Source organism: Sinohyriopsis cumingii, chromosome 5 (genome assembly GCF_028554795.1).
Source record: "Sinohyriopsis cumingii isolate HCF-2022 chromosome 5, ASM2855479v2, whole genome shotgun sequence".
NCBI classification, from domain to species: Eukaryota; Metazoa; Mollusca; class Bivalvia; order Unionida; family Unionidae; genus Sinohyriopsis; species Sinohyriopsis cumingii.
This window is the reverse complement of record NC_142965.1, coordinates 36949960-36964019: the sequence shown is the minus strand read 5'-3', so window position 1 is coordinate 36964019 and position 14060 is coordinate 36949960. Positions and strand designations below refer to the sequence as shown.

Sequence of the window (14060 nt, the reverse complement as noted above, 5' to 3'; positions counted from 1 at the left end):
TTTGATAATTTGTGCAATTAACTTTGCTTGTGGGAAGTTCAAAAAAATTTAATACTATTGTCATTTAATTAGTTGATAAAGGAAACTGACACTAATGTAGGTAAAGTACCATTCATTCATTTGCACTGACTCACCAGATTGAAATCATGGGGTCATTAACTTGTGAATATCTCATTTGAGTAAACACCATAGCCAAGGCCATTTAAAACACTGCTAATTCTTCTTACTGATTATGTATCATTTGAAGTGGTTCCTTTACCAATACATAAAATTCAGTAATTTTGCAATTTCATGCATGTGACAGTTTGTCAGTTGTAAGTCTGCTTTACAGTATCACTTTCAAAATAAATAATCTGGGATGATGGACTATTGGATTCAATCAGCCCAGACTACTTACGTAAACAATTTCACATACTTTATGTCATGTTGACATTACTGATGTTACAATATCCTGATACAAATTGTTTCTCTGGGCTCAAAACATAATGCTCATTCATCCAAGATTAGTAAATTTGCCGACAGATCACTATACTCTTACAAATCCTTTATATAAACAAAATTTCTGCTGGTAGCTATCTTAAGTCAGCAAGGAGTCTTGTGTGTGATGTGTGTAATAAGTAAATGTGTAACGGCTTTCCCCTTCAAGGTTAATTAATCATGGTTTTATTGCAAAATGAATTCCTGCAAAAATCCTGCATGTGATGAGTTACAATAAATGTCTATGGCCGAAATGGTCATATGTTATCCTAGGCATCAAGTAAATATAGGTGCCAGCTGCAGAAACAGTCACTGCACAGGTCAACTAGTCTAGTACCCATGCCAATGCATTAATGTCAATACTTGATATAGTTTATCATGCTAGTGTCAAAACTTGATTAATCGAATAGGCCATGTTAACTGATTCAAAATTATACAACATAAAAGGTTTTATTTTGAGATCAGTTTTTGATAAACATTCACTGCCTTATAAGCAACTGCAACAAAAACATTAGAGCTTAGATGACAACATGAAAGAATACAGTCATAAATGTCATAAAAACATAACAAGTGCCAAAAATTCAGGGAAAATTAGCATAAGTGGCTGAAATAAGTTCAACTGATGCTAAAAGTTGACCCTCCAGTTTTCCTGTAAAAAACTTTTAGCTTCAGTTGAACTTACACCATACCTGTGGGTACACTTTATCGATGTTGTAGAAATGAAGCTGCAACATGGAAGAGAAAGTCTGGATGATTTCATATCAAAGGCAAACAACTTCCATCTCTCAATAAAATTCATGGCAGAAGTCTCCAACTCAAACCAAGTCTTCCTGGACGCAACAACCAGACTGGTAGAAAACAAACTCCATACAGACATCTACACGAAACCAACAAACACCAGTATCTGCTCCCAAGCAGCTGTCATCCAAAACGCTGCATTAGGAACATCATATACAGCCAGGCACTGAGGATATGCAGAATTTGCTCCAACAAGGAAACATTACTAAAAAGGTCTCAATAGCTATCTAAACATTTAATTTACCGAGGTTACGACAAACACCTGATTACAGAGGCAACCCAAAGGGCTAAACAAACAAACCGCAATGACCTACTAAAATATGGAAAGAAGGGAAAGGCTGATAGGATACCATTTATCCTGACCTACCATCCAGACAACCCCTATGTAGGTAAAATCTTCAGGAAACACTGGCCCATTGTGGAATCATCGGATGCACTAAAGTTAATCCTCCCAAACAAACCTGTAGTAGCCTTACCGGAGACCAGAAAACCTCAAGGACATCCTAGTCAAGGCAAAGCTAACACCAATCACTAATCAAGACCACCCTAGTCAATCTGGCCCCGGTGGCTATAAAAGGTGCAAAACCTGTCAACATATGATAGAGACCAGGACATTTTCTAGCAAAGTAACTACAGAAAGACTAAACATACATGGTCCAAACAAAACATGCAAAACAGAGAATGTCATTTATCTCATCACATATAAGATCTGTAGCCTTCAGTATGCCAGAGAAACTGAAAAGCTACACAAAAGGATCAACCTTCATAGATCTGACTGGATGACAAAGAATCTGTATAGAAGCCCACTTTCAGTGATATAACACTTATTGCAACTGCTCATAACCCCAACTGGAGTTCCCAAACCAGGAAAGAAAAGGAATCTTACTGGATATGCCGCCTTAAAACACTGAAACCAAGCGGTTTAAACCAATAAGACTAGAAAAAGACAGCCATGCACAAAAAAAATTATCTTATGCAGCCGACACATTTTCTTTTAAATAATTCTCAAAATTTGCTTAATAGCTATAATGACTACTATAACAATGAAATATCCGGGATATAATTTGCGCTTACCTAAATTTACATAAAATAACAGATGTCATTATGGCTCATTGATTATAATACAAATATTTTCCAGTATCAGCAACAAGTTGAAATAAACTAGTTGAAACATAATAAAGTTAAATGGTTTAATTCCTGTAGAAATAGCCATGTAAAGTTTAGCAAACATAACCATTTTTCTGTTTTATTTGTTTGCCTCATCTATATTTTGTATTTGCCTTTGAAAAAGACTGATTAAAGAATTGAAAATGCTCAGGCTAGTAAGATACTAGTTTTGCACAGTTCCTTGTCAGTTTATTGCATTTATCTTAATCAATCCTTGACACATGTGATCCCTTGCTGGATCCGGTGCACTTGAAAGGATTGTTATTTACCATATGATCTGTATTCTTTATATATATATATATATATATATATAGAGAGAGAGAGAGAGCTTATATCAGAGGTCTCACTAGGATTTTAAAATTTGGAGTCCAGGACCCCTATTTTGGGAAAAACAGGAGTCTGCACCAGCAAACATTGCAATCCTCTACTAAAAGAATATTGAGCATACCGGAAATAGCTCAATTTCCAGACGAGAAGAACCAGTGGTTGCCATTGAGTTTAATATTTCAAATTCTTTACACCACTGACATTTAGCTCTTGTTTGTCCATTAGAGTGAGACTGAGTTATGTCAGGCCAAGGAAAGGTTTTATTTCAAGTACTAAGCAAGGCTCACACACTTTTTTACATCTGTTTAGTGTTCCATGAAAACTATCAGTTCTAGCAACTTTAGCACTCTTTTGAATCTCATTACAATCTTTATCAATTTGCCATTTAACCCCAAATTACTTATCCAAATTTGTAAACAGCATTTTGTCTAAGTTTCAATTTAACTTGTTTCTGAGATAACATGGACTACTTATTCGCCTACATTTGTTCTTCTAATGTACTCTTACAATGGCAACATGTACATCTGGTGGTCTTTCAAGTACCGAATTCTCTCACTGTAAATATCAGCACAGCTAAAACGATCAATTGATAAACATAATTGCCCACCCAGAAGGTGGTTGAAGCAGGACTGGCAAGCATTTGAATTTGCTGTCCAGCTATTTGCGTACATATGGAGGACTCCTGCGTAAGTGACTTTCTGCATCCCAGATAAAAAACTGGCATACAAATATGCATGATTAAGCACTTCCAAGACCTGTGTGATATATATATATATATATATATATATATATATATATATATATATATATATATATATATATATATATATATATCATATGGATATGACTTGCAAAATATACTCCAACTTGTACACTTTGACCACTGAAAAAAACACACTTTTGCATGTCATTCATGCCAGCATCAAACTACAACAAAGCAGTTCAAGTTTAAGCACATTTAATACCATTACCCTTTCTTCAGATATCCATGTAACCAATCATTAAAATCAACAGGTATCCAGTCCATTTTTATCTTTGACATGCTTTTTAATTGGGAGAATTTCATTCCCACTCAGGACAGTCAGGTCTTCTACATACAATCGGAAGACTCCCAATTGAATTGGGGCATGTCTGATCAATGGAGCAGCCAGGTATAATTCACATCTGGGTATTTACTGCATCACTTTCATTCATGTTAATAAAAATGCATACATACTATTACAGACCAGAATTTCTTGTTTCAAATGCAGATCTTACCAAAAGCAAACCAGTGGTTCTCAATCTGTGTGCCACATTAGTTAGGAAAGGGATCCACAGATTCATAAGTTTGGGTAGTTTAGGAACAACTGCAGAAGTTTGGGAACCACTGCTTTAAACAATCAAAACATAATAGACTACCATTTTGATTAAAAAATATGACTTGCTGAGCAAGATACACAGAATTTTTTTCCCATATGATGTTCACGCTTTGTAAGAGACAAAGACTATTTGCTAACTTGGATTTCTAATTTTTTGGCTCCATCAACAACTATAACATCATTCTGTAACCTCAACTTGCTGAGGCTACAACATCATAGCCAAAACGGGAAGAAATATTCATTGATATATAAATGTATCTATACTTATACAACAATACATGTTCTGATACAAAAGATGAAATTAAATAATGCTCAAAATATACATATATATATATATATATATATATATATATATATATATATATATATATATATATATACATACACACTTTAATCCTCAGAAGTCTTGAATAATTAAGTCATTTGCTATTTTATTCTTTAAATTCGGAATTCATCAAAAAGACCCACACTGGGCACAGCCTCTCATTTCTGTCAGGTAAAAAAGAAAAACTACTACAACACCCACTCCCCTTTTACAAATTAAGTCAACATGACTAAAGGACACAGTTTTTGTCATTCTGTGCGATTTTTTTCATCAGGCCATTTTACTTATCTTGTTTAGTTTTTATTTGTTTAACGTTACGTTTGTGCTATACCCTAGTCCTGCAAAATAAGACATAGCACATGCTGGTTTTGTTTTAGTGCCTTACACCCAAAACATAAATATCAGCGTCAAGGTCTTACATGTAGGACTATGCTATACGGTAACATGGTCATATTACGACCAGAAGAGTAATTCTGACCATGGATGTACGCCCCGCTGTTTACAGCAAAGATGTGCAAATTACTTGCTGTGTTCTTTGTTTTCATTTGTGCACATGCGTATGCAAATTAGTAAAGATGTTTCTAGGGGATGAGGTCACTGCGTGACAAAATGACATAATCGGCTCAGTATTCTCTCTTCCGCGCGAGTTCAGAAACAGCATTCATGAAAAAATTTATTCAGGACTCTAGTCATGTATTAATCATCTAAGATTTGTATAGCTTTCAATAACATAATAATTATGTTATTGTAGCTTTCAAATAATGCTTTGTCTCGCTAAAAAAGTAAAAATTGCACCAGTTTTATGATAAATAACAATAGTATGCAATGTTCTGTATGGTGGTCGGATTTAGCCCAGATTCTTTATCATGAGAGGGTATTTCTGACCAAGAACACAAACTTAAAAAAAATGTAGAATTATAATTAGTTTGTAGTTAACTTTGAAGGAAAAAAACCCAAACATGAATAAATATGTAATTAAAAACAATAAATAAAAAATTAAAGGTATAAATCTAAATAAAAATAAAATGTTACTTCTCTCCACAATTATCTCTATAACAACACCCACAATTATCTACATAACAGTATTGCTTTTTATCTGCTATCTCTCTATCTGTAATAAAATCAAAAACAATTGAAAGCTTTTAAATCTGTCAAGATAAACAAAATTTTTGTATTTTATAGACAAAAAACTTGTACATGTATGGTCAATATATGGTGGTCGGAATTACACATATCAGAGGTCGGAATAAGCCACAGCACGGTCGGATTTACACCCTGCATGTATAGTCACAATAAAATCACTTTTCAGTAAGAAGAACTCAAATTATATGCCTTTTGAATAGTGAAACTTGTTGCAAGAAGCTCGATTGACTGCTTCATGTATCATTTTTAGGTACACAGTAGTTGGCTTCAATAATGAAGTTGTCGCTCTCATGTCAGCAACCTCAGATGAATAGCAGAAAACTTGCCCCATGGAGAACTCGCCCTGGAAGAACTCATCCCAGGTGTCAGGAGAAGTTGCCCCACAGTGGTTGGAGAAGTCGCCCCACTGATCATATATAGTAATTCTGAGATGTCGCCACATGGTTGTTAAGGCTTTATTTATTGTTGTTTTTCTTCACCTTAATAACCTATTAAATCTATAAAATTTGCATTTATTCAACTTTTTCATTTGATCAAATCCGCTTCTGTACTTAATGAAAAATAAGTGTTATCTGTCCCTTTTGCTCTGCTCTTCAAATCATTAGATGCATTTTATTTGGAAAAATAGAGAGGGTGTAAGCATGATATGATGTCTGCAGTTTTATATATGAAAGGGTTCCAACCTAATAACCTAAGTCATCCTGAAAAGACTTTATGGCATGAACCTCTATAACACAAAATTGACTGAATTGGCAATGACCATCAATAAGCCAAAAAGTTATATTATATTCACTCTAACTGAACAATTTAATCTGATTGTTCAGTGAGATTTGCTAACCACTGATGAATGATACTTGAACTCGATAAAAAGCATCACTGACACCTACTCAGGAAATGCGGTCACTACCGAGTTCATCATCAAGGCTAATGAGCAGAATTCAGATGGTTTCTGAAAAATCACTTGTACTAGCCCATCATTTAGTTTATTTTTTCTTTTTTGTCAGTGTTCGTAACTTATCATCCTTTTTAATCACTATACTGTCGTCATTCACTGGATTATATAAAGACTTAATTTCGTCCTTAGAAATATTACTGTCATATTGCTTTTATGATTACCAGTTAATATCTCTTTTGTGATCGCGTATATATAACAATCTAAATATGAATCACGTAAAAGATGATTTAATTCTGTTATAAAAAAAGGTTATCTGGGTGACAAGTTTTGGGGTGACTTCTCCAACCAATTGGGGGTACTTCTCCAACCACTCTGGGGCGACTTCTCCAAATACGTTGGGGCGAGTTCTCCCAGGTCGTGTTCTCCATGGGGCGAGTTCTCCTCATACCTGACCAGATTACTCTACCCATTCACTTAAAAATTGCACATCATGTGTTAGACCAAACTCTGCAAGAAAACGTCTGTAATTCTATAATAGTTTGGATATATTTTACAGTTAACTATTCAGTCCTAGAATAAATTACCTATTAGTTTGCAATTGTATATCTTTGATGGATTTTAGTCCGGCAGCTCGTCTTTTCATGGAGGCTGACATCTTGCAATAACGGGGCTAACAACTTTAAAATGTTTTGAACTCTGGAACAAGATAAAAGTCATTAGACCCGAATAATTTAATAATATTCAAATTGTCATATAGACAAATATGTTCTTGAGATTTATCTCATCTTTCATAAATTTTCCAGCTGAAACCTATTCTATGCGATACACAAGTTGTCCGTGACCTTAAGGACCAAGTTTTAATCGATCGCCTTGGGTTTTGTCGCTAAATACGATTTTGTGTTTCACCTTAACCTGTCCATTAGTTTGTCATGGCTTCCATGTACCGAGTCTTACGATGCTTCTCTAGAGACAGTCGTCTAACAAATACGGGACGACATTTATTTCTGCAAACAAGATGTTGTGCTGTGTCTGCAGGTAGCACAGAACACACACTTAAAGTAAGGAAACGAATCGAAGAAACAAGAGAGAGGGCACTTCTCGGTGGTGGCCCCAAGCGAATAGAAAGTCAACATAGAAAGGTTGGTCAATGAATTTAGACAAAGGCACATTTTATTTAGAATCAGATTTACATTTGCATAATATGAAATATTAGCTCCTTGTGTTTTTAGCAATACGCATGCGATAGCACAGCAAACGCACGTTACAAAGGAAATTAAGCGGCAGCACGAAATACCCCAAACTAGTTCAAAAGTTCCCAAAGCCATCACAAAATTACCAAAATCAATATTAAAATCATATATATCACAAAAGTATATGGAAAGCCAGGAAAAGTTAAAACTGAGAGTGAGAAAGCAAGCACATATTATTTATCTAGCGCATTACTGACCTGTCGCGACTTCATTCGCACTGCTCTATTACCTAGCCCTACATATAAGACCTTGACGCTGATAGTTAATGTTGTGGGCGTAAAGGTTATACAGCCTAACTAGCGGCGCTGTGTAGCGCCTTTTTATGTCGACTAACATCGTTTACGAAAGTCAAATTTTCAGGAATATTTCACACAACTGACAACTAAAATAACGACGCTTTTCTACAAAGTAGTCATACTGTTTTAGCCAGACTTTACTTAATCTGATGTCTTTTCTCTAATAAATTCAGATTATCACAAAAGAAAGGACCTGTTTTCAGATTTCGTTGGCCTCCATTTTAGTTAGCTGGAAAGCGATGAAAGCTGGAAATGTCGATATCGGGTTAAGTTGAAATATTATTCTTTAACAAAACAAATACAAATATATTATGCCTATTGGAACTGTAAGCAATGGTTCATTTCATTCAAGAAACATGTCCCCAACATGAACCTCTTGAACTTACTTCGGCATAACTCGACTTCAGTCGCATTGCAACAAATTCAAATATATGTCAACGGAACGTGAAAATGCATCCATTTGCTAGGATCATATTTTCATTCCGCCATGATAAAGACAGAACAGTAAGTATATTAATTACACATAAATTAGTGGAAGAGTGTCGATATAGGCTGCCAAGTGTGTGCGATGTTCATGAAACTTTAATTACTCATTCCGATGTCAACATCGGAACACACTATACAAGGCCATTATTTGGATGGTAAGACATAGCACTAAAACAAAACCAACATGTGCTATGTCTTACATTGTAGGACTACTCGATTAACCAATCAGAAAATCTGAATTAGACATACCTACAGGCAGTTACTTTGGGCCATGTTTTTGCACAAGAGTAAAGAGAGAGAAAAGCACGACCCGTTGAATTACTTCCTGCACAAATGGAATTTGATTCAGTTATTCAGTAATAGATAATATATTATTAGCAAGATTGCTACATTATACATAACCATGTTTTTTCTTTTTATGCTTTTAGTATAATTTGTGCAAGTATGTTCCAGAGTAATCCAGCACATTTTTGGAAGAAGTTGACAACCAGATTTTGGAGCCAGAAAGCTGTTGTCTTTCACCATATCTTTCACTACTTCATTGTCTTTTTTCATCCCAACTTTATCCAGTGCAGCCTGCATTGTAGGGATAACAGGTCAAATTTAAATTTCATCTCAGGATCATAAATATGGTATTTTTGTGAAGTTCAGAGCATCAGAAAGTCCTACAGGACACAAAGTGTATCTGCAAATGGAATACACTCCAGCCCAGTTGATCTATGTTGTGGTGTTCCACAGGGGTCTGTTCTTGGACCTGTTCTCTTCATTCTGTACACTCAGTCGCTCTCAGGTGTCATAGATCATCATCCAGTGTCTCACCAGTTGTACGCAGATGACACCCAAATATGCAAATTGAGCCACCCAACTGAAGTTGATGCTACCATCCAAGGTGTAGAGAGGTGCATTTCTGATGAGAAATCATGGATGACATGTAACAAGCTGCAGATGAATGATAATAAAACTGAGGCCATTCTGATCACAACACAAAGACTTTCTCATTCACATACTTTACCTCAAACAATAAATATCAGCAACACCAACATTAAATTCACATAATCAGTATGAAACCTAGGTGTTACTCTGGACAGTACTCTCACATTGTACCAACATGTCATGAACATATGTGAGGCTGCATATCTTGAGCTGAGATGCATCAGCTCAATTCGTAAATATCTTTCAGTTGATGCCACTAAAACACTTGTGTGTTCATTAATACTTTCAAGACTGGACTATTGTAACTCAGTTCTGTCTGGTTCATCTCAATATCTGCTCCAGAAACTTCAAAAGTTCAAAACACAGCTGCTCGGATCATACTTAGAGTACCACGATCAGAGCACACCTCCCCGCTGCTCTGAACCCTACACTGGTTATCCATTAGATCCAGAATCAAACACAAAATTTGTTCTCTGTGCTATGTTTCACTGTTGGACTCTAGTCCAACATACCTATCCGACCTCACCCATGTGTACACACCAGCAAGATACTTACGCACCTCTTCTGACAATCGTATACTCATTATTCCAAGTATGAAAACAAAGTCATATGGACAGCGTTCTTTTGCATACCAGGGCCCATCAGCGTGGAATGAATTGCCCACTGAACTTAGACACAAAGACACAGTGATCACATTCAAGAGGGCTCTCAAAACTCACTTATTTTGACTGCAAGAACAGACTTAAAGACCTAATAATGTTTCCTACCTTAAATATTCTCAGCTTGTTTTTTTTGTAATGTTTTCTAATTTCATGGTGTTTGTTTTTGTAATCATATCATTATATGTTTTTTATCTTATAGGTGTTGTCTAATGTTGTAAAGCACTTTGAGCTTCTAAAGATTAGGCACTATACAAAGTCCTCATTATTATTATTATTATTATTATTAAGTAGTCTTCCAAGCCCTCAAAAAGATTGCACACACATGAAGACATATCACTTTCTATAGACATAACCAGGGATGGTCCTGGCTTTTAAAAAGCTGTCGCCAAAAAAATCGCCAACCTCAATATTTTGTCGCCAATTTTCAAAAAGTGTCGCCAGAACAAGTAGTGTACATTTTTTCAAGTGTTAATTTAGTCTATTAATGTAACAGGCAATGAAAATTACAAAAGATGGGTTAGTTAATACTCTAATTACAATAAGCATTAACAAAATGTTACAAAGTGTTATATGAAGATCCGTCGCGATTTTAGGGCTGCCAGCTTGTTGAATGCAGTTTCAAAGTCTAATTTTTCACATCTGTACATGCTGATTCTCATTAAATTCTTGAGAGATGAAATGCAGAGTTTATTTCAGATGTCAGTTTTTATGAGGTTCATCTTACTGAATCCACGTTCACAGTCTACAGTGCTGACAGGTGACACCAGTAGTCTCTCGGCAGCCCCCACCCCCCTCTCCCCCTTATGGCTAGCTTCACAAAGCTTGAAGTGAATTGCTTCCTATATCCCAAGAATGATCACTGAATGCTGCATAAATGTTCTCGACAAGCAAACTAGGATCTCCATTCCCACGAATGAAACTTACACGAGTCAACACCTGGCAATATTGGACCGTATATATAAACATAAATTCACACCCAATTTAGGGATTCTTTCACTCCTGTATTTTGAGAAATAAATAATTATTATTAATTATGCAAAACTGTTTTTTTTTTTTTTTGCTATTCTTGTTGCGGAGTTTAAGTCTCTGCAGCCATAACACGGATTGATGGCAAAAGGAAAAGATCAATGAGTAAAATGCTGCACTGGCGACAGATATAATTGTGATTGAGATTTTTTCCATTTGCTTTGTATTTATACGCAATAGTCAGTACTTCAAAGGTTATCAGTTTTCTATGAAGGTTCAGCAAAACTATTGTATTGGTATATGTAAAAAAAAACAAAAAAACAACAACAACAGAAGGATTAGCCATTCAATTAATTGTATCGGTTCTATTCGCGTCTTCAGAAGTCGGTCAGTTGTAGGTATAGTTCGGTAGCATGATTGACTGTATCACAGCATACAGTACTCAGCCCAGATGTCAGCATAAGCAGATTATGATGTAACAATGCACTCTAAAGATGGGGTTGTCAATACGAACAAAGGATCGTTTGTGTAACAGATTGATTCCAATGCATTGCTTAGTCAAGTTTGTGGCTTCCTTTCATTCTCTCTTTTAATTTATCCAGTCAAAATCCATGATTGTATGTACAAATTAAATAACCAAAAAGTCTTTCGCCAAAAAAATCGTCAGATGGGATATTTTTGTCGCCAATAAGGAAAAAAAATCGCAATTTGCGACATTGGCGAAGCCCAGGACGATCCCTGCATAACTGAGGTAGAGGATAACTGCCTTTTCTTTGCAGTCCGACAACAAGATAGGTGATGGTGATAGAGTAATATCTTTTAGTTGGGTTGTTCTTATTTGTCTTAGGAATTGTAGTTTCAGCTGCTGGTGGTGGTTTTACCTGTACTTCAGTTACTGCTTTGAAGTGGTTCACTATATGCCATGTACTAGGTTTGTGAACTGTGCCATATTGCACCAGGGTATAGCCAGCTTTGGTCTGTAGCCAGAGTCTAATTCTATTGTTGATTGAAATTAAAGTGTTGAGTACTTGATAAGCTGTTCCCATTTCCTTCTGTATCAGTTTACCCATATTGTTAATCTGGCTGCCAGAATTGTCGTGTATCTGATGCTGAGTCTGTGAGAGCAATTGAATTCTGGGTCTCAGTGGGTGATGCGTGCACTTTTCCCTGTTGTGATACTGCAGATGGACTGGCATTTTCTCACTGTTGGACTGCAATATAGAAACAATAGTGAATAGCCATTCACCATCTGCACTTGTTTCCAGGGGATTTCCTGGATGTATTCTTCAGTCATTTCGATGTAACTGGAGCTACATTAGGGAACTGTGTTGCTGATTGTATCGGTATTACGGCTATATTTGCTTTAAGTAGTAGCCCCTGATGAATGGCATTAACCAATTCGTCACAGTTTTGGGTTGCAACAGCCTGATGAAAAATAGACATTATTTTATTTTCATTCATTCATTCATTCATTCATTCATTCATTCATTCATTCATTCATTCATTCGTTTTGTATGACTATATATAGTATTTGGTTGACTGAACTATTGTTCAAAGGTGTCAATCTTAGGCTGCAAAATTAAGTGTTAAAAATAAAAGATACTAAATACTGTTCGTCAGAATAAATGTGATGTCTGAAGAAATTGCAAATAAATTAAATATAAAATTCAATTTCAATTTACTAATTGAAAATATTTTCATAGATTCACTATATTTCTGTGGTATTTGTTTGTCTGCATTGATAGAAATTAGTATAATAAATAATTGTGTATTTGTGATCATGCATTACACATCGAGGAAATATACAGATGTATAGATTCTCTTTTGTATGGTTTTGTTGTGTGGAATGGAAAGTAGGAGAATGTCTGTTTATGGAATGTTAGTACTTTGTGTTTGCTTTTTACTATGTACCCATGTTCTCTTTTTTTTATATGACATAAGAATCTCACAAGCATAGAGTTAATAAAGATTATTATTTTTATTATTATTATTATACATTTATCAGCTATTTATTAATAGCACTTAGGTATTTCCAACTCATTATACATATACTTTTTGTTTTCAGATAAAATAACTTTTGAAGTTTTATTACTTAAGATACATATTTTGGATATCTGATTTGTTAGCATTATGTTTTAATGTCAAAAGAATTTGAATGTGAATGATTTGCAATGTGTAAAAGGAAACTTGCACCAAACACAACCACTCTGTAAAAAAATGGAGATTATTCAGTTTCTGAATCAGTTCCCATTGCTGTTTAATATAGTATATATCTAATTGTATGCATTTCCAAACCATCAGCACAATCTTTAGCAACCTGAATAATTTATGATGAAATAAATGTTGCAACAGTATCATTTACGTCACCATGGGCTCCTAACTTAGTTGTCTAGTCTATATTTGATAAAAGGTTATTAAATTGTTGGAAATCTGCTTGATTATCTGTGTGTGTGTGATTTGGATTTTTAACTTAGCTTTAACAATTTTTCAGTCATATCGCTACGATGTCTGCATTGTGACAGTTTATAGTGATGTCTAGCACTGGGGCATCATGGTGCAAACATGTAGCATGATGTCCCACCCAGTCACTTTATCCTTACACCAGTTTGACCAGTCCTGACAATGACCTCTTAATGCTGAACACCAAACGAGGCAGCTGTTAGTACCATTTTTTAAGTCTTTGGTGTAACTCGACCGGGGAGTGAACCCACAACCAACCACATCTGAGGCGGACACTCTAACCACTAGGCCAGCATAGCGGTCTGCTTGATTATAAAGTCACACTTATCTCTTACAGCTGATGGTATATTCATAATGCAATCAAGTAATTAAGGAGGACTTGTAATAACTTATATTAGCCTCACAGAGATAATTCCAGAATGAAGAATTTCTGTGGTTTGACATATAATAATGGCATCTAACAGAGATGCATAGGTTGCTGTTACTTTGGTCAGCTTAGTTATTATATACTGCATGG

General features: G+C 35.3%; 2 protein-coding genes across 3 annotated transcripts in view; one reads left to right on the top strand and one right to left on the bottom strand.

The window, feature by feature from the left end:
* Positions 1-7300, bottom strand: part of LOC149798948 (alpha-1,2-mannosyltransferase ALG9-like) — a 98436-nt gene extending 91136 nt beyond the window's left edge. For both annotated transcript variants that reach the window (XR_016421045.1, XM_089957868.1), the window contains exon 1: positions 7075-7300. Coding sequence is in view for 1 of the 2 variants with exons in the window: in XM_089957868.1 (XP_089813994.1) it covers positions 7075-7145 (71 nt within the window). In the remaining variant the exon portion in view is untranslated. The remainder of the gene's footprint in view (positions 1-7074) is intronic.
* A 43-nt stretch (positions 7301-7343) lies between these two features.
* The window catches only part of LOC149798946 (propionyl-CoA carboxylase beta chain, mitochondrial-like), a 111138-nt gene continuing 104421 nt past the window's right edge, over positions 7344-14060 (top strand). The window contains exon 1 of the mRNA XM_089957870.1: positions 7344-7629. Within this exon, the coding sequence (XP_089813996.1) occupies positions 7420-7629 (210 nt within the window). The 5' untranslated portion in view covers positions 7344-7419. The remainder of the gene's footprint in view (positions 7630-14060) is intronic.